A 27,856-nucleotide genomic window follows, 5' to 3' on the forward strand; every position below is an offset into this window, starting at 1 on the left:
TTGTTCATAAACAATGGTGTCAGGACTTTTCATTTTGATGATACTGACTCTTTGATTGACATGAATACTTGCTTTTGAAGAATGAACTATCCATTTTGAGTAAGTGACGTGCTTTTGCAGGTTATCAGCTAGGTTTTGCAGTTTGTACTAATTGTTTTGAGAAATGCATTAACTGTTGTGCAGAAATGCACTAGTGTTGTGAGAAACGCACCAAAGAGACTGAGAAAAACTTTAAATGGCTACCGAAGTGAAACTACATGTCCTACCACAGAAAAACAAAAACATTGAGGAAATAAGACTTTTAAAAAGTGCATTGTGCTTAAACAATTGATAAACAATGACTAAAAATTATACTTTGAATGTTTTTTTTTCTATTAGACTAAATAAAAAAAAAGCTCTTGATTTATGAAAACCCAAAAACAAGCTCAAAAATGAATGGAGTATAATTAAACTGGTTTTGCCTGTAGTGTCTCACCTTATAAAATAAAAATATATACAAAAATAACAAATAAATCAAACCACTGAACAATGAAGATGTAAGACAACAACACACTGGCAACCACTCATAACCAACAAACACCACTTGCATTTCCTCAGAAGATATAAGACAACAACACACTGGCCACCACTCATAACCATCAAGTCCTGGACTTACTTACTCAAAACAATCTCATGGACAACAAGCAATCCAGCTTTAAGAAAGGCCACTCAAATGAGACTGCCCTGCTCTCGGTCGTGGAGGATCTCAGACTGGCTAAAGCAGACTCTAAATCATCAGTCCTCATTTTGCTGGACTTGTCAGCTGCTGTTGACACTGTCAACCACCAGATCCTGCTATCTACACTCGAGTCACTGGGCGTTGCGGGCACTGTTATACAATGGTTTAGATCAGGGGTTTTCAAAGTGTGAGGCGCGCCTCCCCTGGGGGGCGCCAGAGCATGTCAGGGGAGGCGCGGGAAAAAATATAATATAATAAAAATATAATTATTAAGTTTAATTATTATATGTATTTTTTATTTTATTTAAACATTTATTATATGCCTGCTAATACAATGGGTCGGTTTCTGAGACCCATCCCGATTCAAAGCTGTAATGAAGTTCACGGCCCTTTGGCCGCCGGGAAGGAGGCGGAGAACCGAAGCAGTTTTAAAGTGATTTATTAATGACAGTGACGGCAGCTCCGTCTAAACCAAAACAAACGGACGGCAGCTCCTCACGGAGACTGCCGTCAAACTGAAAGCAAGAGTAAAATATGTCCGGGTCCGGTCCTCTCTCGGCTTCCTCTGCCCTTGTTCCTCCTTTTATGATCCAGAGCTCCTTTCGTGGGATCTGAGGCAGGTGCGCACCGCAGGTGTATCCACTTACGCGGTGGCCTCACTCCGTTCCCACGGCGCTCGGCCACGCCCCCTCGCCACAAAAGCCTTCAAGTTCAGGGCTTAAACCCAAAAGACAACGATATGATGATCAGTATTTGAGTTTATGATTTACGTGGACAGGACCAGCTGATCAACCACGACCTTTATGTGTGGTTGGTCAAAATATTTTGGCTAATGACAGCATGAGACCCACTAAACTTCCACTATTTTGACTGGGATGGACAGTTCTTGGATCTGTTCTATTCATATTGAACCATCATCCTAGTTTTAAAAACGTTATATTAAAATACTTATTACTCTGTAAATAATTGCACTTTCGTGCAAATGATGATAAAAGTGAGTTAACAGTCTGGCATCTGTCTGTGTCTTTATATATACTGTATATATATATATATATATATATATATATATATATATATATATGTGTGTGTGTGTGTGTGTGTGTGTGTGTGTGTGTGTGTGTGTGTGTGTGTGTGTGTGTGTGTGTGTGTGTGTGTGTGTGTATGTGTGCGTGCGTGTTTGGGAGGAGGGGGGCGCCAATGGATAAGTTGTGTCAAAAGGGAGGCCCACTGTCTTAGACTTTGAAAAACCCTGGTTTAGATCTTACCTCACTGACAGGTCATTCAGGGTGTCTTGGAGGGGAGTGGTGTCCAACCTACAGCATCTAAACACTGGGGTACCTCAAGGCTCTGTTCTTGGGCCACTTCTCTTCTCCATCTACACATCATCTCTAGGACCAGTCATCCAGAGACATGGATTCTCCTACCACTGCTATGCTGATGATACCCAGCTATACCTCTCTTTTCATCCTGATGATCCCTCGGTTCCAGCTCGCATCTCAGCCTGCCTGTTGGATATTTCACACTGGATGAAAGATCATCATCTTCAGCTGAACCTCGCAAAAACGGAAATGCTTGTAGTTTCTGCCAACTCGACTCTACACCATAACTTTTTAATCCAGATGGATAAGGCAACCATCACTGCATCCAAAATGGTGAAAAGCCTTGAATTAACGATTGATGACCAACTAAACTTCTCTGACCACATTTCTAGAACTGCTCGATCGTGCAGATTCGCACTCTATAACATCAGAAAGATCCGACCCTTCTTATCTGAACATGCAGCTCAACTCCTTGTTCAAGCTCTTGTTCTCTCCAAACTGGATTACTGCCACTCTTTACTAGCTGGGCTTCCAGCTAACTCTATCAAGCCTCTTCAACTGCTCCAGAACGCAGCAGCATGAGTGGTCTTTAATGAACCTAAACGAGCACATGTCACTCCGCTGCTAGTCCATTTGCACTGGCTGCCAGTTGCTGCTCGCATCAATTTCAAAGCTCTGATGTTTGCCTACAAAGTGACTTCTGGCCTTGCTCCTTCTTATCTGCTCTCGCTTCTGCAGATCTATGTGCCCTCCAGAAACTTGCGTTCTGTGAATGAACGTCGCCTCGTGGTTCCATCCCAAAGAGGGAAGAAATCACTTTCGCGAACGCTCACGCTCAATCTGCCCAGTTGGTGGAATGAACTCCCTAACTGCATCAGAACAGCAGAGTCACTCGCTACTTTCAAGAAACGACTAAAAACTCAACTATTTACTCTCCACTACACTTCCTAATCTGCAATTGCCTCTCTGAATATCACACTAACTGTACCAAAAAAAATAAAAATAATACTAATACTACTAATACTTCCCTTCTTAGACTTTACAGACCTGAAACTTGCCTATAGCACTTATTCATTGTTGCTCTTAAAGTTGTGTAAATTGCTTCCTTGTCCTCATTTGTAAGTCGCTTTGGATAAAAGTGTCTGCTAAATGACTAAATGTAAATGTAAATGTAAATAACCAACAAACACCACTTGCATTTCCTCAGAAGATGTAAGACAACAACACACTGGCCACCACTCATAACCAACAAACACCACTTGCATTTCCACAGAAGATGTAGCTTCCTCCGCTTCAGGCTTTCTGTTATAAAGGCCGTGTTTTGAGTTTGGACTCTCATTCTTTCACAGCCTCCTGTCATCAATCTCTGGACTCTGAACATCCACTCACTTCTACACCTACCTCACTTCTCTTTCTTAAGATGAGCATCAATGGGATTGTGTGGGAAGAAATGTGTCTTGGAGAATGTGAGCCTGGAGGAAAGATATAAGAAGATTTAAGGAGAAAGAAAGAGAGAAGCAGAAGGGATGAGGAACAAAAATAATCATCAGAGGAGATGTTACCGGAGTACTGCATGTTCAGTCATATTTATGGACTCCAAAACCTAGTGAACTGTGTGTCTCGATTTTTAAAGGCAACAGATTTGGCTTTCAATAATTCTTTTTATTTTTTGGACTGTAATAAGGCAGGATATGTACAAAAAGCACTGCAAACAATGGAATAAAATTCTTAAAAAATAATTTCAAATGGGAATTTTTAATTATTAAAAGGTCACCTATGATGAAAATCATCTTTTGTAATCTGTTTGGACAGCACGGTGTGTAGTATAGTGTGTCCACTAGGCATGGGATGATGATGGTTTTTAAGGTATACCGCGGTTTGGAAACGTCAAGGTTTTAAGAGCGCCCACATTTTCTGTAATACCAGTTCCTAAGGTATATGTTTAAGATTTTTATTTATTTTTATTATTTTTTTAATTAATTAATTTTTGTTTTTTAGGACAACCGTATCTTCTGCAGAAAAGATATCCAAAGATGCCATTTTAAAATGAAGACAGCAGAATTCAATGATTAATTTTCATTATTTAGCCGGACATGTCTAGTGCTCCAAAATATTTAAAATCTTTCACAAAATAAAACACCATAAAGACTAATAGTGTTGTTTAATTTCTGAATATTTGTAAGTTTTACCTCTCTACATCCATTGCTGTGTTTTTTTGTAGGTCGTATAGGTTTTGTATGTCGCCATTTTCTCGTTTCATGCTGTATTTTACATTTTGCACAGATTATTGTTTCATGATGGGTTTGTCTGTCTGTTCTTTGTTTTTCTGTCTGCAAAAATTTAAATAACAAAATATTTTTAAACAAATATCTTATTAAAAAATACAATATATTGTTTTCAAAGAGAAAAAAATTGTGTTGTTTTTTTAATCCAGACCTTTCAAATAACTTATTTTAGAGCAGTAATCCCAATACCGTGAAACCGTGATATTTATATCCAAGGTTATACCGTCAAAATCTTACACTGGCCCATGCCAAGTGTTCACAGTCATATTGGGATGATAGAAACACAATAAGCCTCTTTTTTATTTCCTGATGCTAAAATAGGATCCAAATCTCTCCCATTTTGAGGCCCACAGCAACGTGACGTAGGAGTGTGGTCTGTAGATGTTCTGAATAGTTTTAATTGTCACTGTTTTGTGTGTGTATTTAGATGAACTATATACTGCTTAATCTTGGCCAGGACGCTCTTGTGAAGGATTTTTTTAATTCTCAATGTGCTTTTTACTACTAAAATAAAGGCTATAATAATAATAATAATTAATCAAATTTGTGTGAAATTCTCTTTCTGTCAGATCTGTGATAAGGAGTGGCATTATTACGTCCTGAGCGTTGACTTTCCAGTGGTGACTCTGTATGTGGATGGCGTGACGTACGAGCCGTATCTGGTAACAGACGACTGGCCCATTCACTCCTCTCAGATCGACGTGCAGCTCACTGTTGGAGCCTGCTGGCAAGGTGGGTGTGACTAATGTGTGCTGTGGGTGTGGCCAATGTGCATGTGGCCTTATAGCCAACATAGAAATTGAAGTTGCAATCTCAATAGGGCACAGGTTGCCGCAGCTCTGCAGTTTAGTTCCAACCCTAATTAAACACACCTGATCAAACTAATAGAGTCCTTTGGGCTTGCTTGAAACCTACATGTAAGTGCGTTAAAGCATAGAACTAAACTGTGCAAGGCAGCGGCCCTCCAGAAACTGAGTTTAACACCCCTGCAATAGGCGTAAATGAAAAACTTTTAATTTGCAGTAACCCAGTAAAAGTCCTTCCAGTGTACTGTATACGTTATAAAATTGCCACATTTAAGGTCTGTCTGTTAAACTCAATGATCTTTACTGCCTGATTTATATACGATATAAAGTGGGTCTCAGAATCTACAAGAAGTGCTGCATTAAATTTTATTTTTCCATGCAATGTCTTTAAAATATGAAAATGTATTTTACCCCAGTATTTTACCCTGCCAATTCTGACGGTGTGTGTGTGTGCGTGTAAATGGCTTTTAATCTTATTTTATACTTGAACGACTAAGTGAATGCTGAAGTCTATTTAACTGATTATATTTAATAACATTACAACATCGATGAAACTTGGCGATCAGTAGGAGATTAGGGAACCGTATAAAATTGAAAAAGGCACATTGACCATTCACCGGCAGTGTATCTGGAAAAAAACACTAACTGTGCATATAACCTTATTGGTCACCATCTCCTACTGACCGCCAAGCAGGGCCGGCACGTCCATAGAGGCGACCTAGGCAGCCGCCTAGGGTAGGCAGTATACAGAGGGCGGCGTCTGCGACAACTCCCTTACCACTTGCGTCCTCAATTATGCCTGCGACACCTCCCTCACCACCCGCGTTCTCAGATATATTCGCGCATTGGCGACAGAATAGAAAGGGCGGCGTCAGCAACACCTCCATCAGCACCCGCGTGTCCTCAGTTATATCAGCGCATAGGGCGACAGAATAGAGGTCCGCGACTCCTCACTTCATTTTCATAACCGGTCACTTTCGTTTTCACATTGGGGTTGAGGGCGGTGTAATCATCCTTTGCCTAGAGCGGCAGTCCAGCTTGCTCCAGCCCTGCCGCCAAGTGTCTTTTTTCTTTCAACCTAAAAGATGGATATTTGTTGTGCAATAAGATATAGCTTTACTAACCAACGAGAAGACATGCCTGGGCCGTGTTTGTACTAATTCCTTCATAGAAAGAACAGCAAGAAAGGAGAAATTTAGGGATTCGTGCTGAATGGTAGCTTCATTCACCCATAACACATCTACAATATCTACAGGTCACGTAAATGAAAACTATCAGTTGTGTTTTCCTCCCTATTGTGATGTATATGCAAGTGAATCTGCTTCTTAAATGAGAAAGATAAAAAGCAGGGCATGACCATTGTCATTGAGTCAACTATTGCTTTTATAGGGATTATTTGAGGCAACAGGTTAACACTTAATAAAGTAAAGGAACAATATGTATACTACAAAAAATTTACTAAACTTAATTCCAAGTTACAATAGGTTTACACAGTTTTCAGTCACTTTTAGGGCAACAGGTTTACTCACTTTTAAGTGAAGTAATTAGCCTTTTACACTGAATGGGGAATTGATTGAGTGGTTTGACTTTTGTTGCTTGTTATCCGCTTGTTAAGTGTGATGTCACGCCAGTCGGCTTCCGGCTTCAAGCGTTCTATTCAAATGTATGGGGAGACTCATGAAGTGGTAATTATAAACGTTTACAAAGCGATTTAATACTTTCGAAAATCACGATCGCAATATACATGTCCATGCCTAATATCTGATGCCCAGAAAGTCATTCATTTTTTTTTAATTGTTAAAATTTTGATATATGTGATGCAGCAAGCCCAGAGATTGTTGTGTACACTATGACTTTATGTAAAGTTAACTTTAATGCGTGATACGAATTAAAACTGATCATAAACAAATAACATCTCAACTCAAATGAGTGGCGGCTTGGACCCGGAAACAGTATTACATACGTCACCACCTAACAAGCGGATTGGTGGATCTCATGTGAGTGGTAGGTTGATCCAGCCCATGTAACAGTAAACACCAATCAGAAAAGAGTTTTAAGTGAGAGGAGAAGTTATTTTTAAGATTATGAGGAGGTTAAATGTTCTTTTTCGTAAAAATGTTAAAGTTTCTAGAAAATTTTGCCTACATTTTAAAATTGAAAACGATTACATTACCTTATGTTTGCTGTTTGTTCAACCTACTTATTTAAAATGAGCTGAACTAACACAATTATTGTTTTTTTTTTTTTTTGGGGTGGGGACAACTCCATTTTTTTATGTTTAATCCAATTAAATTTGTATAAACTAATGTGTTAACTTAATTCCTTCATGTTGTCCCAATACAAATTGATTGTGTGGAACTCAGCATGTTTTGCAGTAATCTATGAAGGATATCAAACCTGCAGAAATTCTATATCAATGAACAGACAGTTATGAAAAATGTTGAAATATGCAAAACTTCCAGCTAATCACAGCAGTGGGCATATACCTCTTATAATAGATGAATATTTAAAAATAAATATGTAAAATTTCAGATGAGAAGGTCAAAACAGGACAGAAATAGACTAATCTGAATATTTATAAATAGTTCAATTTTGATAAGTGAAACTCAGAGGATAGCACTAAATAAACAGAAAAGCCAGTTCATGACCCCTTATAAAAAACTATGTGGCAGGAGAAATCATTTATAATAAAAAATGCAATATTCCATTAATAATTAAGCGCTGTAGTGGCTGTTTTTCACACGGTTATTCTTTGTTTCGGTGTTGCAGTTTCTATCACTTCTGTATTTCTTTGGTCAGAAATCAGAGCACAGTTATAACGAGCTGACCTGTGGACCTGCCTATGCTCTCCTTCTGTGTCCATGTGCTTCTTTATATCATAATGATAGAAATACAAGAGTGAGATGACTAAAAAGAGCATTTTAGTGCATTGTGGGTGAAAAATAAAAGAAATTGTGTTTCTGAGAGCTGACTGGACATTTGCTTTTTTGGTGCTTGAGGGGTATAAATGTTTCTTATGATTCGGTTCAAATCATCTAAGCTCATTTTTATGCATTGATTATAATTGACATTATAAGATTTAGGTTTTAATGCTGCAATTAGCTAACTGGATTTTTTAGAAAACGCTAGACTTCTTATGTTGCGTGGATTATATTTGTGGAAAAATCAAACAATACATTTAATTTTATGCCAAAAAAAACATGATTAGAATATTAAGTAAAGATTAAGTAAACAAATTGTCAATTTCCATAACAGAACATCATTTTTGATTAGTAATACTATTGATAAAAACGTGCCGCAGTAGGTAGTGCTGTCGCCTCACAGCAAGAAGGTTGCTGGTTCGAGCCTCGGCTAGGTCAGTTGGCGCACAGTTCCCCCACAGTCCAAAGACATGCGGTACAGGTGAATTGGGTAAGCTCATTGTCCGTAGTGTATGAGTGTGTATGGATGTTTCCTAGAGATGGGTTGCTGCTGGAAGGGCATCCGCTGCGTAAAACATATGCTGGATGAGTTGCCATTTCATTCCGCTGTGGCGACCCCAAATTAATAAAGGGACTAAGCTGAAAAGAAAATGAATTAATAAATTTTCTCAATATTTATGTTTTTTTTTACAGATTGCAGATTTTCAAAAAGTTTTGTCTCTGCTAAATTATATCCTACATCCTAACAAACTAAACATCAATGGAAAGCTTAATCATTTCCAAAAATGCACACTTATGACTGCTTTTGAGGTTCAGAGTATCATATAAATAGTAATCTATAATAAAATAAAAATATAATAAAAATAAATAAATAATTTTAATAAAAACTGAAAATAAAAACTCTAATAGGGTTGCACGATATTAGAAAAATCTGTCATTGCGATATTTTGTTTTCCTGCTTATTTATATATATATATATATATATATATATATATATATATATATATATATATATATATATATATATATATATATATATATATATATATATATATACCGATATGATTATAATTTCACCAAATGAATTGAACAGCTCAATTTGAAAAGATTTCATTCATTTACATAGATTGGGATGGTCAAGTTTTTTCTTTGCAGAGCATTTACATAAATTATAATAAAAACAGCACATATAAATACAACAGAGCAAAGAGAAAAGTTATTAGTGCTTTTCTGAAGAGTATTTATGTACAGAAATTGAACAATCAAACATAAAATAATATGGTAGTCATTGCATAAATGTTTTAATAATAATAAATAATATTTATTAAATAATAAATAATAATAAAATTGTATATCTTTTCACCTTTAATAAATAATCTGATCCTGCAATTTGACTATTGTGGATAAACACATGCAATGCTCAAACAATATATTGTGCAGCTCTAAAATCTAATACAAATTATTAATAAATGCTACAATAGTACATCAAATATACCACCTACATTGTATATAACAGACTCATTTTTAAATTTCTGCACACAGCCTTTAACACAAACAACACTATGTACAGTGCTGGGGGGGAAAGTGAGTGCATTCAACCTAAACTTTGACATTAACAAATAGGTCAGTTCTTGTTTGTTTGGTCCTATATCGCTATTCTCCAGAAACACTATGGCTCTATCAACACATTGATCTGTTTGTCTGGGAATCCTGACGGGGTTGAAGTGCCTCAACCAATATTACAGTCACAGAGTTGTCCCCAAACTTTAGCAATATAAACTCACATGAACAAACAGTCCTGATACACAATAGTATGTCATCCTCAAAAGCTCAAAATCTCATCTTGAGGTCACGAAAACACTCAGAGAGGCTTCAATACACACAAACACATCTCATATCTAGCAGACAAATGCAAGTAATCACTCATGATTATTAAGTTACATCATTGCAGCAATTTAAAGTGACCCTTTATGCCATTTCAAATTTCCTAATTTGTTTTGAAAGACACCTATGTCTTTAAATCCATTAAGGACAAAAAAAATACAGTTTTCTCAGAATATTAATTACAGAGTCAGCTCTTTTCTCAAACTGTTGGTTCAAGGATCTGGTCCCTCTAAACCCCGCCTTTCTAAGAGTCTACTCTGCTCTGATTGGTCAGATCTGGGCCTAGTCTGTTGGGACTTCATTGCTTTTTGTGCACAAGCATTGATTAACATTATAAGATCAGTAGGATTTGACAGCTCTGGCTCACAGCAGGTGTGTGTTTGTGTTGTGTACAGGTGGAGAGGTCTCTAAAGCAAAGTTTTCACAGTATTTTCGAGGCAGTTTGTCTGGACTGACGATACGACCGGGAAAAATCGAAAGCCAGAAGATCATTTCCTGCCTACAGGCCTGCAAAGAAGGACTAGACATCACATCTCTGGAAAACCTCGGACAGAGAATCAAGGTTTCACAAACACGCATACACAAAAACTTGTATATATGGTTTACGGGGATTCTTCATAGTCGTAATGCATTTTATACTATTAAACTTGCTTATTATATGGCCTTACCATAAGTATAGCCCTAAACCCAACCCTCACAGAAAACATGAGATTAATTTTGAATGTCAAAAGACCCTGTAAAGTTTGCAAAATCAACTATTGCTATTGGAAGCTGCTTGGGCAGAATGTGCGGATGTGTTCTGGTTGTAAGTATAGTGTGTTCACAGTCATATTGGAGTAATATAAACACAACAAGCCTCTTTTTTTGACATTAAAATAGGGTCAAAATCGCAGAGATTTTGGGACCCACTGCAACATGATGTAGTAGTGCTGTTTTCCCCGTCCACTGAATTGATCGAAAAGTCTCCATAGTAATGCATATAATCATGTCTACAACACAGGATTTGCAAAAAAAAAATTGAGATTAAAAGATCAGATACAACTCTTTATGATCCAACTGAACTTCAATAAGCAGTAAGTATGTACACTTTTTGGGCTACACAATTTATAACAGCTGGAATCTCCACAGCTGCATAGTTTACACAACTATAAACAAGGACGCTTCAATCACAAAAGAAATTCCAGTTGGTGGACGTTAAATTAGGTTTGTTTTGTAAAGTAACTTAGCTAGAACCGATCGCTAAACGGCAGCATATTAACCTGTTTGGTGGGTACCTGTCACATTTGCCTCTAGTAGATGTATAATGCATACGTAAAGTGTAAAATGCATATGTACTGTGTGTGTACATCGTAACATCATTTGTGTGTGGCTCAATTATCATGTTTTTGTGATTGTGGGTCTAGTTTTCATCATGTCAGAGTTGTTTTCTGTTTTTTTGCCATATTTATCCTGACATCCGACCCTGGTTATCCTTCTCTAAAGAGAAACTTCCCAATAGTGGGCAGGGAGAACCAGCTCATTTTCATTTAAAGGCACAGGCGCAAAAATGGATACAACTCCCTCTGACCCAAAATTTACATGTTCAACAAGATATAATAAACTATCTGATTGGGTATTTTTACCTGAAACTTTACAGACACAATCTGGAGACAAAAATACTTAATTTACATCTTGTTTAAAGGCCAAAAATGTAACCCATTATGCATTCGGAATTTTGAGGACACATGACATGTCCTCGTAAAACATCTTAAGAGAGCAACTAGGTAATACCCATGACCTTATACAAGTTTGTCCTCGCAAAACACATAAGTACACACACACACACATACACACATCGTTATGGGGACTTGATGTAATGATTTTAATACAAATATTATTATTATTATTATTATTATTATTATTATACAAACTATACATATTTTTCCCAGTACTGGGTTATGGCTATAAGGGCATCCAATGTGTAAAACATGCCAAAATAGATGGCAGTTCATTCGGCTCTGGCGATCCCTGTTCAATAAGAGACTAAGCCAAAGGAAAATGAATGGATGAAAACTGTATATTCTATGCCGTTACTCCTAAAGCCTCATTCACACTATGAGCGACTCGCTGCAGCAAAGTGACAAGCGACCGTTCATTTCAACAGAGAGTGAGCAACTTTTGGTAACCTCCATCTACACGAGAGACAGCGAAGGTTGGAGACCAGGTGAGCGTGTCGAGCAATGCGACAGGGCTGAGAATCCTTCCACTTTATGCAAATGATGAGCGACTCTCTTGAGCGACAGCCAATAGGGACACCAGTAGAGCTCACGTGATCCTCTCTCAGCTCGCTTAGAGGCTGGTTGTATTCTTCGTGCTGTAGACCTACACTGACATTTGGAGGAGGGTTGCAACCAGAGAGCTAAGCCACTGCTCGTGTGTATAAGACATACACCAGGGGTCGCCAACTCATCGATTGCAAATTTTAATCACTCTACGGCTAGATCCCGAAAATGAAAGAAGAACAAATACAAGAAATGCATCTCAAGCGATAATATCTTAGGCTTATCCCACTTTTTCTTGATCCAACTGCTGTGATTTTATTTTCATTATGGTTAACTGCATTAATGTCAGTATACAGCTCTTCAAATGACATCCCGCAAGGTATGAGCCTCACAGAAATTGTTCACATATTATATCTTTTGTGTGCTCAAGCTTGTTATTTCAATTGGAGACACTCCATTTGACATAGATTTGGTCCCCACAATGTTAGGAATACAAATCTCTGCACACACATATTCTAGCTTTATAAAACTAGTTTCAAGTCTCTACATAATGAATATGAATGAATGAACTGCACTTGAAGATAATGGCAAAAATAAAAAAAAACTTTACTAGTTGTTCAAGGACGCAAATTGGACAAATGCATACAGCCTATAGCAACCATAAAGCAGGTTCACCATCATTTAAAAAGAGTGGAAACTGGCTTTTTTTTTTTTTTTTTTTAGGAAGAGCACAGAAAGAGATGGAGAAAAGCAGAGAGACGAGACTTAAGGAGAGATATTTCTGAGTGCACATTTTCCATTTTCTGCTTTGCTTTCCTCTGTTCTGTGCTTTTGTACTGAAGAAGCTCTAGGGAAGACTTGTGGATCAAATGAAAGCAGGTTTTACAGACAGACGACAGCTTTTCTGATCATCTCCAAGCTCAAAGCCAGAATCTGCTCCATTCAAACCCCAGTTCAGAACGGCTTTTTAATTCCTGCCGTATTTATTACAATGCAACTTTTAAATTTGAATTAAAATGGAGTGAAATTCAAAGAGATCGCTGTAGGTTTATTTCAGAACGATGCATTGCATTTTCACTGAATTACATAAGAATTTACTAGTTAATATACAAAATAATACTAGTATTTTTTAAATAATGTGAACCACTATTCTAATGTGTAGTTTTTATTATTTAGATTTTGTACATCTTGTTCTATTAGTAATCAGGTGTTCTTGTATTTTCGTTTGTTTTTCAAATTGTTGAATTTATTAGCTTCATTTTATCATCATTTCAGTCATTTCAATACATCTATAAGTAAAACTATAAAAAGAGAGTATTTATTTGACAACTGAAATAAAATCCAATTCAGTTAAATGCATTTCTTGCAGCTAAAATATTTTTAAAAATGTATATTTTCCACTATAATTCATATTATTTTTGTAAATATTTTGTCTTGATTGTTTTCTATTCATTTTTATTTCAGTTTTAGTTACTTAGATATATGAAAACAAACTACTAAAATGAGAAAACCAAGAAAATAAGTATATGTATATATGTGTATATATATAGATGTGTGTGTGTGTGTGTGTGTGTGTGTGTGTGTGTGTGTGTACATATATATATATATATATATATATATATATATATATATATATATATATATATATATATATATATATATATATATATATATACATATATATATTTATAGATTTTTATATATATATATATATATATATATATATATATATATATATTTATATATATACATATATATATTTATAGATTTATATATATTTATATATATACATATATATATTTATAGATTTATATATATATATATATATATATATATATATATATATATATATTTATATATATATATATATATATTTATATATATATATATATATATTTATATATATATATATATATATATATATATATATATATATATATATATATATATATATATATATATATATATATATATACAGTTGAAGTCAGAATTATTAGCCCCCTTGAATTATTAGACCGCTTGTTTATTTTTTCCTCAATTTCTGTTTAACAGAGAGAAGTTTTTTTCCAACACCTTTCTAAACTTAATAGTTTAAATAACTCATCTCTAATAACGGATTTATTTTATCTTTGCAATGATGACAGTAATTAATATTTTACTAGATTTTTTCAAGACACTTCTATACAGCTTAAAGTGACATTTAAAGGCTTACCTAGGTTATTTATGGTAACTAGGCAGGTTAGGGTAATTAAGCAAGTTGTATAATATATTGTATAATGATGGTTTGTTCTGTAGACTATCGAGAAAAAATATAGCTTAAAGGGGCTTATAATTTTGTCCCCAAGATGGTGTTTAAAAAATTTAAAACTGCTTTTATTCTAGCTGAAAGAAAACAAATACGGCTTTTTCCAGAAGAAAAAATATTATCAGACATACTGTGAAAATTTCCTTACTCTGTTAAACATCATTTGGGAATTATTGAAAAAAGAAGAAAAAAATTTGAAGGGGGCTAATAATTCTGACATCAACTGTATATATATATATATATAGGTTGTATTTATGTATACCTATATAATTGTAATATGTAAAAATGTATACAATTGTTAATGGTTTATTTTTGTTTACTATAAAAACCTTTTAAATACATTTCCACATCATTTTTAAAACCTTAAAAAAGATTAAAAAAAAACTACAATTCATTAATGAATGGGTCATTGAAAAAACTCAACAATATAATGAGTTCAGTCATATAATACAGGATTCAACAATATAATTTACTTGTTAAAATATTTACATACACTTTTTTACAAAATTAGTCTACATTTTCTCTGTAAAAATTAAATAATAATAATAAAAACATTCTAATAAAAATGGCTTAACCTTAACTGCTACCATTATATTTCAATGCAGGATGTGACTATTTAATCTGATATAAATTTCCCACAGCTCTGCTTCAAGCACACACAAGCTTTAACAGTGCTACATCTTTATTTTTGCTCTGTCTCTGTGTGTCAGTTTCACCTGAATCCGGCTCAGTCTGTGCTGGTGATGGAGGCTGAGGATCTGGAGCAGATGAACGGCGCGCTGAGGAAAGTTTCCTACATCAACTCTCGGCAGTTTCCCACTATGGGCTCTCGTCACCTCCGCATTTCCACCGCAGTGCAGTAAGATCACACACATTCATAACACATCCGCTCTGAAACGAAGAAAAAACAAAATGCAATGTGATGCAAATCACTTTCATCTGCGATCACCTAGCTCTTCACTTTCATCCGCCAAATTTACCGGAAACTTACATTTAAGGAAATTACAGTAATTTAATATCCGTTATTTTACAGTATAGTTCTGTAATTTAACGGCCATTATTTAACTTTTTTTCTGGCACCCCAGCTGCCAGATTATTACTTTAAACAATGATTGATCTTGGGAGTTTTGGAAACTGATATCCAAAACAGTAATAATAAATTACTACATTATTTGCAGCTAAATTTTTGCTAGACAAGCGCTTCTTTAGTGTCTAGTTCAAATCTCTAACCTCAAGAATGAGCAATACTAACCCTTTTTGTGACCTTTTCTGTACTCATCTAATTTATATTCCACGCTTAGGGAGATATAATATTTATGTAGAGACAGAGAAATGGAGAGGGAATGATGGAGAGAATTGTTTTTTGGGAGCAAAAGCTCAGCCACTGGCACCCCGTTATTATTCAAAGCAAAGCATGAATATGCATAAGCCCCAGAGGATTATGACCCCGCCCCTATGAGATTTGAGCATATGCAGTGGGCGAAGGTTGTTTTTTTTTTTTTTTTTGGCAAGAGCAACAGGGAATCCGCATAACACATAATCACAAACAGGATAGGCAATTATATAAGTGTTATATTAACAAGAAAGAAATTGAAATCATGTCTATCTCCTTTCTTAGATCCTGCAGATCACAGCCTTATATTAAGACACAGCCATATGTTGTGTTTGACGTGATTAGTAACATGTTAATTTGCCAAATTGATTTACACCATTCATTTACACTTACTTTTTCAAAGGTGACGAGCATAGCACAGCAAACACATAACTCTGTATAACGAGCAACACAGATATGTAACTGATATAATAATCGACTATAGAGCATTTTGTGGGACGTAAGCTAAAACTATCGTCCCGACGTATTTCCTGTTTTACATTTTCGATTTCTATAGCTTCTGAGAATCCAAAATGAGCCACATATTGATAAATAATGTTATGATAGCTGTTTTAACATGAAGTTATGATTGAAGTGCTTCTTGTTACAGTTACGAAATAGTTTGACAACAAGCAGGAAATGTTATTGGGCTAATAACAAGTTCAACACCACATTGATCTATATTATATCATACACATTGTGTTTAATAAATTTATAATGCCCATTTCCATATTACCTATCTATCCAATCTAAAATTTATCAATTAAAATGCTAAATTAAATGATAATTTAGTTTATATGACGGGCAATATGTGATAAAACTTATTATTATTAGGGTTACACGATGGCTGCGTCCGAAACCGCATACTTCCATACTATATAGTATGCTAAAATCAGTATGCGAGCCGAGTAGTATGTCTGAATTCATAGAATTCGAAAATCAGTAGGCGAGAAGTACCCGGATGACTTACTACTTGCAAGATTCTGAAGTGCGCATCCCATGCACGCTGCGCTATCCTATGATGCCTCGTGAGAGAATTCATGAATGGAAGTGAGGCGACGCAACTGACGCATGTAGGTCACGTGACCATGACAAAATGGCGGATGTAGTACGTCCGAATTCCATTCATACTTTTCACAGAACGCACTTTTCTAACGGCCGAGTAGTACGTTTGAATTCAAATGCAGTACCTACTGAGTAGTAGGCGGTTTCGGACGCAGCCAATATATCAATTCAGCACCGATATGGAAATGTGAACTTTCGCAACAGTCACATCACAGGATCTGCAATGTTAAGTCTGGATGAAGTTTTATCATTTGCATGCAGTTTTGAGGCCTGAGGATTTTAAAAGCATAAGAAATTGTACCGTTTCTACTTTTTAATATCGATTTTCTTTTTTATTGAATTATTTTTTTAATTCAATTACTGAAGCTAAATACTGTCAGACCCGGAAAACGATAAGACACTGTTCCTGTTGCATCTTTTTCGTTATTGGATTTACCTGTGATTTTAATTAGTTTATTAGATTTCATGCTGATGCACAACATCCCAATCAAACTAAAATGATGAATTCTTTGCAAATAGAGATATTCAAGTCATCTGGTGTTCATATCACAATATATAAATCACAGTATAACAAAATATCGCAATGTTACATTTTTTCAATATCGTGCAGCCCTAATTATTATTATTATTAATAATAATTTTAATAATAATTATAATTATTATTGTTTAATTTTGTATTTTTTTTCATGCATTTATTTTTCATTATTTAATACTTTAATGAATAAAAATAAATAAATTAAATTACAAAATTGTCCAAAATAATATTAAATAAGAAAAATTCAAATTAAATGATCAAATTTGTTCATTTTTAAGCAAAACATAGAACCATGCGTTACACTTAATGATACATTTGAGGCTCATGAAATCACCTTAAAGGTAGAGGAATGCTGCACATCATCTGGCACTATCACTGACTACGTTTACATGAACAGCAATACTCCAGTTATAATATTAAGACAACACTGTAAAATAATCAGTAAAATAACCAATGTTAAACTACAAAAATTTCCCTAAACTAAAAATTCTGGTAAATTTCTGTAATTTAACGCCGATTTTTTTCCTGGCACCCCAGCTGCTGGAATAAAAACATAAAATTACGGATATTTATACAGTGAATTCTCAGATTATAAGTTTACCATGTAAACTTTTTGCATTTTTGATTACCTTAAAAAAGATCGCAGACACCTGTGTCATGAAATGCATGAAATTAGTTTTTTTTCTTTCCATTCGGCATGCAGTATCAAATTCCATTAAAACAACACTCTTCCACCAGTCCTTACTTCATATTCTCATCCAATACCCGAGTTTGTCACTGGACATGAACAATAACTAATAATAATAAAAATAATAATAATAAATATTCTAGCAATTAATTTGTGTGTTATGAACACATGAACTGATTAAATTGTAAATTTTGTGTAATAAAAGTTTGATTACAGAAAATATTCTAGTCAGTATTGGTAGCATATTACCATCATCGAATAAAATTTCTACAAATCAATGATATTTAATAATTAACAGTTTATTTCTTTGGACTTTTAATGTAATAAAATGCTTGCACCTTTAAAATAAATAATAATGTGTAATGTAATCATTTGTACACATTCAAATAAAGGGTATATACATTATATTTCTGATTAATTGTATTAATATCATTGAAAAAAAAGAAAACAATTTTTATGACTAAATATAATTGCAAAGATAAATTATGATCTTCATAATCCTAAAACAAATTAAATTAATCACCCAGTCCTACATGCATAATTTCCAACATTACATGTGCTAAATGTCACATTTACTGTAAAAATATTACATTTTAAACACCTAAAAAAATTATAATCTAAATATGTTAATGCAATCTAAAATGTAACAAAACAGGATCAACAAAAAGCATGCATAAATATTCAACACTGAACAATAAAGTCTCACTTAAAGCCATGCTGGAATCTGCTCCTGTACCTAAACAGATGTGAGGCAAACATCCAGGTTTACTGAACGCCAGAATCCCATCCTTCATTATTCAACTCAACTGCCGTTTCATCAGGGAAAATCCATGCAAGCATTCGGATTACAATTAACATTCAAATAGAGCTAAAGACGCCATACAGCACGTTTGTTTGGTCATGATTCAGTAGCCACCGATTCTGAAACAGTAAGTCACATCACACTGTGGCTTAAAGACCTATCATGCCCCTTTTTACAAGATGTAAAATAAGTCTGGAGTCCCTGGAGTGTATTTGTGTAGTATTTTGAGCTGAAACTTCACACAATGTTTTATAACTCTTTGAAACGGACCCTTTTAGGCTTTGATCCTAATTGTGCCATTTTTATGACTGTTGCTTCAAATGCAAATGAGCTTTTCAAAAAAAAGGCGGAGCTACAAATGTCTGTGTCAGCATAGGCTGCATTTACACTGCATGGTTCAAGTGACCCAATTCCAATTTTTTTTTTTTACCCATGTGGCATAGATCGGATGTGGCTCATGTAAATAAAGGAGAAAGAAAGAAAGAAAGAAAGAAAGAAAGAAAGAAAGAAAGAAAGAAAGAAAGACAGCAAAATGAGCAATAAAAAGAAAGAAAGAAAGGAGCAAAATGAGCAAAAGAAAGAAAGCAAAATGAGCCAAAGAAAGAAAGAAAGAAAGAAAGAAAGAAAGAAAGAAAGAAAGAAAGACAGCAAAATGAGCAATAAAAAGAAAGAAAGGAGCAAAATGAGCAAAAGAAAGAAAGCAAAATGAGCCAAAGAAAGAAAGAAAGAAAGATAGAAAGAAAGAAAGAAAGAAAGAAAGAAAGAAAGAAAGAAAGAAAGAAAGAATTCAAAGTGAACAGGAATCGTTGACGCTGATACCCCTGTGTGAATGGGTCGTCAAAGTAAACGGGAATCATTGATGCTGATACCCCTGTGTAAATGGGTCGTCAAAGTAAACGGGAATCGTTGACGCTGATGCCCCTGTGTGAATAGCGGACATTCGCGCGCGAATTAACCAATCAATAGCTTTCTCTTGTAGGGATTATGACATAGCGTTTGTTGTTGGTGTCCTGAGGGGACATCCTGTTGCTGACATCAGACCACAGTTCATCAAACTGGGCTCGTCTCAGTCAAAAAGACCACTGAAAGCTTCCATCATGCAGGTATAGTTTCTGGGGGTGTTGATGAAATCTCAGAGCTGGTGCACCCCTGGAAAGATCTAGTTGACTCAGACACGGCTCCAAAAGAATCGATGCTGTTTTTCAGCCTTCATAAAGCCTGTTTCACACAGTAATACCAGTAAATATCCGGAAAATTTCTGGAATGACTTTAGCGGTAAATTAAAAAAAGCGCTGTTCACACAGGCGAGGATGTAATGAAATTTTTTTCGAAAAAGACCATTCACACATCCATTACAAAATACCGGTAAATTCTGATACCATTAACCAGAAATGAGCTCTAAACAGCTGCGCTTGTGATTGTAAACATTTGACTACATCACAAACTCTATGGATTTATCAGTATCATGAACAACTTCGATGAAAACATATAGACAAACACTTTCACATGTCGAGATGTACATGATATGTGTGTGTGCTGGCGCTCACTCCTTCACTGGAACACGCAACACGTCCAGCAACTGGAAGAAGAGCTTGAAGGTAAACAAACAACGGCTTATCATAAGCATCTTATTGATATTTAATTACACAGTTGGCATTAAGAAGGAGCACAGAAACGTTATCTGACAAACATCTAGCAGCTAAATGTGTCTGGAAAAATATTCTAAGGCTTTTATTTTTATAAACCGCGCAGTGAATGCGTCTGACTGTTTTGATTGGCTAAAGTAGACGTCTCATGTCACCACAATCTAGACGTGCACATGCTCTTTCCGGCAATCTTCCTTCTGCATTCACACAGCGCAGCATTCTGGCAAATTACCAGTAATGTTACAACTTCTCTTTCTGGAAAATAGCCAGAACAAATTTACCTGTATTTTCAAAAAGGGCCTGTTCACACATACAGACCTTTACTGGAAAATTGCAATTTTCAGGAAAGGTCTGTATGTGTGAAAGGGGCTAAAGACGGCTATTCTCTCAATAAAATCCATGTTAGCCATTTAACAAGAACAATTAAACTAGAGCCACCGAGAATCCCTGCCCATGAGGTATATCCACATTTATTGTGAAGTGAATTTGACGCACGATTGAAGCAAATTTGATGTGCAAATGAAGCGAGTAAGTCGAAATGTTCACGTGTCTATTTGAACGTAAACAGGGATTTATTTGCGTGTTCCCCGTCTGGTGTGAACGCAGCACTATTTTCTGCTGTCGGTAGGCACCTGTTCTTTTTTTCTTGGTCATTGTGCCTTTGCCGTGTGCAGTGTAAATGCAGACATCAGATACGAGACACTTTTAAAGGATGCTGCAAGCGGGTCATCAAAAAAAAAAAAATTTGATAAAGTCACAAAATCTGAATTGACCATCAAGGTCTACAGTGTAAATGCAGCCATAGTAATGTATAACCTGATTATGACATTCCGTAACACAACACTAGAGAAGATTAAAATGGAATGGATAGAAGAACTAAGAATTAATATTTCTGAAAAAACTTGGGATAAAGCAGTTACAATTATAAACAAGACTTCATCATGTGCACGTCTTAATCTGATTCAGATAAAAATTCTTCACCTTATTCACTACAGCAAAACCAAACTAAAATCTACCCCAATATACACCGTTGCAACTCATGTAAGGCAGACCTAACCCATATGTTCTGGTCATGTGACAAACTGAGACGATTTTAGTCTTCAATATTTGAGATCTTAAACTCAGCCTTCAATTTAAGAATTCAACCAAATCCGGAAATGGCTCTTTTTGGAGTAGCAAATGAGGACATCCATGTAGCCAAAGAAATGGATAACGCCTTTGCCTTTGTAACATTAATAGCCAGAAGAAGAATTCTTATGGAGTGGAAATCACCAATGCCACCTAAACTGTCACTTTGGCTTAGCGATGTAATGCTATTTTTGAAAACAGAAAAAATAAAATATTTTCTCAGAGGATCAACCAAAACATTTTTCAAAACATGGGACCCTCTAATAATTCATATTGAGACTAATGTACTCCTCCAACCATAAATTCCCAACAACACCCTTTTATTTATTTATTTATTAATTTTTTTGTCAATTTATTTTTATTTTATTCTCATTTTTATTATTATTATTTCTTATTATTATTAATATATATTTTTTATTTAATGCATTTCCTTTTTATATTAATTTTTATTATGTTCATTTGTCTGTTTCAAATGAATGTATGGTTCAAAAAAAAAAAAAACGAAAATACCTGTCATTAGCCCCTTTCACACAGTTATACCAGTAAATATCTGGAAAATTTCCGGAACGACTTTACCGGTATATTCAAAAAACCGCTGTTCACACAGGCGAGGACGTTACGGAAATTTTCCGGAAAAGAGTATTCACACATCCATTCCAAAATACCGGTAAATACTGACATCATTCACCACAAATGAGCTTTAAACGGCTGCGCTTGTATTTGTAAACATTTGACTAAATTACAAACTCTGTGGATGATCAATATTGTGAACGACTTTCGCAGGATCACTTTCGATATGTGCGTGTGCAGGCGCTCACAGGCTGTTTCACAGGCACACGCAAAGCTTGAAGGTAAACAAACAACGGCTTATCATAAGCATCTCATCGATGATGATTTACACAGTTGGCATTAAGAAGAACATATAAACGTGATCTGACTAACTTCTAGCAGCTAAATGTGTCTGGAAAAATATTCAAAGGCTTTTATTCTCACAAACCGCGCGGGCGTAAATGCGTCTGACTGTTGTGATTGGCTAAAGCAGACGTCTCACGTCAGCACGTTCTAGACGTGCACGCGCTTATTACGGCAATCTTCCTTCTGCATTCACACAGCGCAGCATTCCAGCAAATTGCCGGTAATGTTACAACTTCTCTTTCCGGAAAATAGCCAGAACGAATTTACCGGTATTTTCAAAAAGGACCTGTTCACACATACAACCTTTCCGGAAAATTTCCGGCAATTTTCCGGAATGGTCTGTATGTGTGAAAGGGGCTATTGAATACCTGTAATGTACTGTACCTTTTGTCAAAAACACAATAAAAAAATGCAGCCATAGTGGCAGATTCAAAAACAAGACTAACAACCTATGTTTATGAAAGACAGATGGACACTAGTGGGCGGGGCTTTCCCCAGGGCCGGAGTGGGACTCCTTTCCAGCCCTGGAGTTTTAAGCCTCAGACCGGCCCACCTCAGTTCAGACTGACTATATTAAAATAAGGTCATTTCCAAATCAGTTTCTAATGACACTATCACGTCTTTTTTTGAGAAAACATCTGCTTTAGAACTTCAAATGTTCAACAACCCTAACAGTCTTATATGTCTTAACAATAAAAATGAAAAAAAAAAAAATTACTCAGACGAGGATCGAACCCGGGTCTGCCGCGTCGTAAACTAAAGTGCTCTCCACTGAGCTGCGAGAAAAAAGATAAAAAAAAGAGTAGAGCTGCGGTAAAATAATGAATAAAAAGGCTGTGGTCAAGTAAATAAATTAATACATTTAAAAAGTGTGACTGCTGAGAACAACATTCTAAAGCTAGGGACACCGGCCCTTGTGGCCAAAAACGGACCGGCCCAGCGGGAATTCCCCCGGTCCTCCCGATTAGCCAATCCGGGCCTGGCTTTCCCCCTCTGATGATGTGTACAAAAGGAAAATGTCAATTTCAAAGTCTACATTTCTGCACACTATTTTTATGAAGTGTGATAATAAAAATTAAAATGAATGATTTTTTACTATCAGACACTGGATATAGTCACAGACTGCTGCCACACAACTGTGTCTAAACCACTTATAAAATAGATTTAAGCATACAGTATCCTGCAGCAAACAGCTGTTTCAGTCAAGCACCAATTAATCTCTTCATCCTCAGCATATCTAAAGCTTCAGTCACAGATGGTTTCCTCTATTCATTTCCGGTGTGCTGATGAATGCGAGTGTTTGTTTGCGGCGGGATTAAGAACGACGCGTTTAATTAAAGAGGGGCGGATCTGCGTTCATTTGCGGATAATGGACTTCCTGCTTCCTGACGCTGGAGTTGCAAATTAATTCTAGCGAGCGGTGTTTGTGTTTTGCTTTTAAGCCTATTAAGTCCAATTACGGCGAGATTCAAGAAAGCCGAAGTGTTATTAATTCACCGCGGGTGCAGTTTTTGCTCTTTGTGTGAAGTTATCAGCCACTGCAGTCTCTGTAATGAGTCAGGAACGGCTCCAAAATCATTTGTTTACACTCTGAAAATCACCGTCTAATGCTGCTTATCATTTATATCCAAGTGGAGACGTCTTCACCTCTGAATGAATGCATGCGGGTTTTCAAATTAACTTTATGGCACTTTTGAAAATGTCAAGTGAAACAGCAGCCCTGAAGTAAAAATAAAACTTAATGGCAAGCAAATTCTTAGCAAAACAAATTCCATTTAAGATTCATGGGTTTCTTCAAGAAAGTCCTTTGTAGGTATAATTTATATAGGGCAGTGCATTATCGTGTACAATAAAAATGTGATATAATGATAACTGTGTAAAAGATGATAGATTGAGTGATCAATAGCCGCTTTCACACAGTGATACCGGTAAATATCCAGAAAATTTCCGGAACGACTTTACCGGTAAATTCAAAAAAGCGCTGTTCATACAGGCGAGGACGTTACAGAATTTTTTCCGGAAAAGAGCATTCACACATCCATCGCAAAATGCCGGTAAATTCTGACATCATTAACCAGAAATGACCTCTAAACGTCTGCGCTTGTGTTTGTAAACATTTGACTACATTACAGACTCTTCGGATGGATCAGTATTGAGTACAACTCCAATGAAAACATAGAGAAACACTTTCGCATGTCGAGATGTTCATGATATGTGTGTGTGCTGGCGCTATGGGCGCTCACTGGCACACGCAAAGCTTGAGGGTAAACAAACAACGAATTATCATAAACATTTTATCGATAATTATTTACACAGTTAGCATTAAGAAGGAACATAGAAACGTTATCTGACTAACATCTAGCAGCTAAAGGTGTCTGGAAAAATATTCAAAGGCTTTTATTCTCATAAACGGCGCGCACGTGAATGTGTCTGTTCTGATTGGCTAAAGCAGGTGTCTCACGTCAGCACGTTCTAGACGTGGATGCGCTCTCTTTCCGGCAATCTTCCTTCTGCATTCACACAGCGCAGCATTCCGGCAAATTACCGGTAATGTTACAACTTCTCTTTCCGGAAAATAGCCAGAACGAATTTACCGGTATTTTCAAAAAGGGCCTGTTCACACATACACACCTTTCCAGGAAAATTGCTGGTAATTTTCCGGAAAGGTCTGTATGTGTGAAAGGGGCTACTGTCTGGTTGTAGAGAGAGCAGGAGCCAACGACAGAAATGGAGACCCCGGGAACTGAGACTGTTCATTCTATTCACCGAGAGAGGTGGAAACAGAAGAACATTTCCTACTTCACTTTGATCACTACCCCCACGTTAGAGTTGAATATTTCCCAAAATTCCAATTTATTTATCTAAATATGGCATTATCAAATTCGGTAAAATGACAATATATTTTAGGTAAAAATCCCACAATGATCCCAACAGCCGCCAAATACAAAAAAAAAGTCCGAGTTTGTGGCAGGCTGACACGTACTGTGGGGCATACTGTATGTTTCATAGCCACGTCACACCGAAACGCCTAAAGACTCGTTAAGAAGACGATTCATTCGAACCACTATGATTCGACTTTCTTTTTTTTAGATGAATCAATAGTTTTAAAAACTGTCCACTTTCAAAATTAAGCTGGATATTCCACTTCACTTAGAGCTGTGTTACACACTACATGGAAGGTCACCCATATTAGGGGCTCTCTAAATTAAGATTGCGATTTTATTGATATTGCATTGGATTCAGCGATTATGGAACTGTGAAAAACTAGGGGGTCTGAATCTAGTTCTCCCACATGGTCTCCAATCCAGATACTGACCAGGCTCAGCTCTGCTTAGCTTAATCGAGCAACCGGTCTTGGGCAGCAAGCACATAGGTCCCACTTTATATTAAGTGGCCTTAACTAATAAGTACTTACACAGGAATTTATTGTTTGTACTTATTGTGTAAATACATGTATTTACTGTGTACTTATGCTTGATTAAATACCCGTATGTAATTACATCTGTAATTAACTTTTGTAATTACATTTGTAAATACACTGTTGACCATCCCTTACACCATTGGTAACCAATCCAATTTCAAGTATACCTAGTAAGACCTTGATTAGCTTGTTCAGGTGTGTTTGATTAGGGTTGGAGCTAAAATCTGCAGGGCACCGGCTCTCCAGGAACAAGTTTGATGACCCCTGCCTTACACCTTAACCCTCCCTTAAACCTACCTATACCACCAAACCTGTTCATAACCCAACCTCTATCCCAACTCAAAAGCACCACAAGTGTTTTCAAATACATTATAAACACAGTATTGTATTTATTTTTTGATGGAAGTACATAGTAGTTAAGGACACTTAATATAAAGTGGGACCAACACATATTTTTATTATATACTCTCTTGCACTAAAGTCATCAGCAATATTAAAATATTTCCATTTGTTTCAATAACTCTAAACAATATGTGTGTGTCAGAAATAACCCACCAAACTGAAAGCGAGTGTTGTTGTTGTTTGTGATCTCTGCAGGTGTTTTGGAGAGGATGTGTGTATTTCTGTCCCTGACATTGAGGTGGTTGTCATGGTAATGCAGCCCAGTGAAGCACGCATCACAATCACTGGGGCGGAGCATCTCACAATCCCCGCCTACGACCTTGCCCTCGGCCTATCGCTGTTCAGAGATTTGCATATCATCAGCACGGTTACCAAAAGGGACAAAGTGACAAACATGGGTACAAAAAAAAGCCACATTTCTAGAAATGTCTGCTTTTTTTCTCACAATGTACAATTAACTCAAGCTTAAATTTAATTTACACACTGTTCTACATTTTACATATTGACCAGCCGCATTGTGTATCAGTATGAGATTTGACAGGGCATCATTTACAGCAAATAAAATGAAATAAAACTAGGAATGTAGAGCACAGGTTGCACTTTTTTGGTGCTTTATCATCATTTTTTGGAGCTTGACAGGATCCATCCTATGGCCAGGAGCAGAACTGCTAAACTTTACCTTCAGTGCTGCACAAAAGATAGTCAGTCAATGACACGAGGGCGAGTAAATGATGACAGATTTTTCCTCTTTGGGTGAACTATTTCTGCAGCAGAAACATTCTTGATGAAAACAGCCCACAAACGAAGTCCCCGAACGCAGCGCTGAGCACATTATTCACTGACAAACTGCGCAGGTGTCACGCTGTTTTGGTGGCAAACAACAGAACAACAGTAAATGCAAAAACAAACATGTTAATAAATCATAAAAGGCAGATGCTCGCTGCACTTCCACACTGAACACAAGACGTGAGCCTCTGGAAAATCTCAAACACCCCAAGTCCACTGTCCTCACAGAAAACTACATTTTTCTTGCTCTTCTTAAATGAAATAAGTAGATATATGCAACAGTTCAGTTTTAAAGATATTTTTACTAACCAAAAATGCATAACATTAATTCAAAGTTATAGTAAATAATTAAATTACAAAAGAATTTCATTTTTTAAAATAAAAGATTTATTTTTTAAATAAACATGTTTTTTTTAAATCTTCTATTAAAACTTCCTAAAATAAATGCATCATGGTTTCCAAAAAAAAAAAAAACAAACAAACATGAAGCACTGATTACACTCACCGGCCACTTTATTAGGTACACCTTACTAGTCCCGGGTTGGACACACTTTTATCCTTTGTGACAGATTCAACAAGGCACTGAAAATATTCCTC

At 36.0% G+C, this 27,856-nt stretch overlaps 2 protein-coding genes and 1 long non-coding RNA gene across 6 annotated transcripts in view; 2 read left to right on the top strand and 1 right to left on the bottom strand.

The window, feature by feature from the left end:
- LOC147840700 (uncharacterized) overlaps positions 1-27,856 on the top strand; it is a 199,008-nt gene that overhangs the window by 118,310 nt on the left and 52,842 nt on the right. The gene's annotated exons all lie outside the window — the stretch shown is intronic.
- Positions 1-27,856, bottom strand: part of LOC100334612 (NACHT, LRR and PYD domains-containing protein 3) — a 130,131-nt gene that overhangs the window by 91,082 nt on the left and 11,193 nt on the right. For both annotated transcript variants that reach the window (XM_087284616.1, XM_087284615.1), the window contains exon 2: positions 15,216-15,390. The gene's annotated coding sequence lies outside the window, so the exon portion shown is untranslated. The remainder of the gene's footprint in view (positions 1-15,215; positions 15,391-27,856) is intronic.
- The window catches only part of clstn2b (calsyntenin 2b), a 111,148-nt gene that overhangs the window by 72,184 nt on the left and 11,108 nt on the right, over positions 1-27,856 (top strand). For 2 of the 3 annotated variants that reach the window (XR_015509895.1, XM_087284620.1), the window contains exons 9-12: positions 4,892-5,054; positions 10,329-10,495; positions 15,210-15,358; positions 26,669-26,871. Coding sequence is in view for 1 of the 3 variants with exons in the window: in XM_087284620.1 (XP_087140746.1) it covers positions 4,892-5,054; positions 10,329-10,495; positions 15,210-15,358; positions 26,669-26,871 (682 nt within the window). In the remaining 2 variants the exon portion in view is untranslated. Of the gene's footprint in view, positions 1-4,891; positions 5,055-10,328; positions 10,857-12,429; positions 13,575-15,209; positions 15,359-26,668; positions 26,872-27,856 lie in introns of those variants that run through there. The other variant, XR_015509896.1, reaches the window with a different exon arrangement.

Source organism: Danio rerio, chromosome 15, assembly GCF_052040795.2.
Source record: "Danio rerio strain M-AB ecotype USA chromosome 15, GRCz13ab, whole genome shotgun sequence".
NCBI classification, from domain to species: domain Eukaryota; kingdom Metazoa; phylum Chordata; class Actinopteri; order Cypriniformes; family Danionidae; genus Danio; species Danio rerio.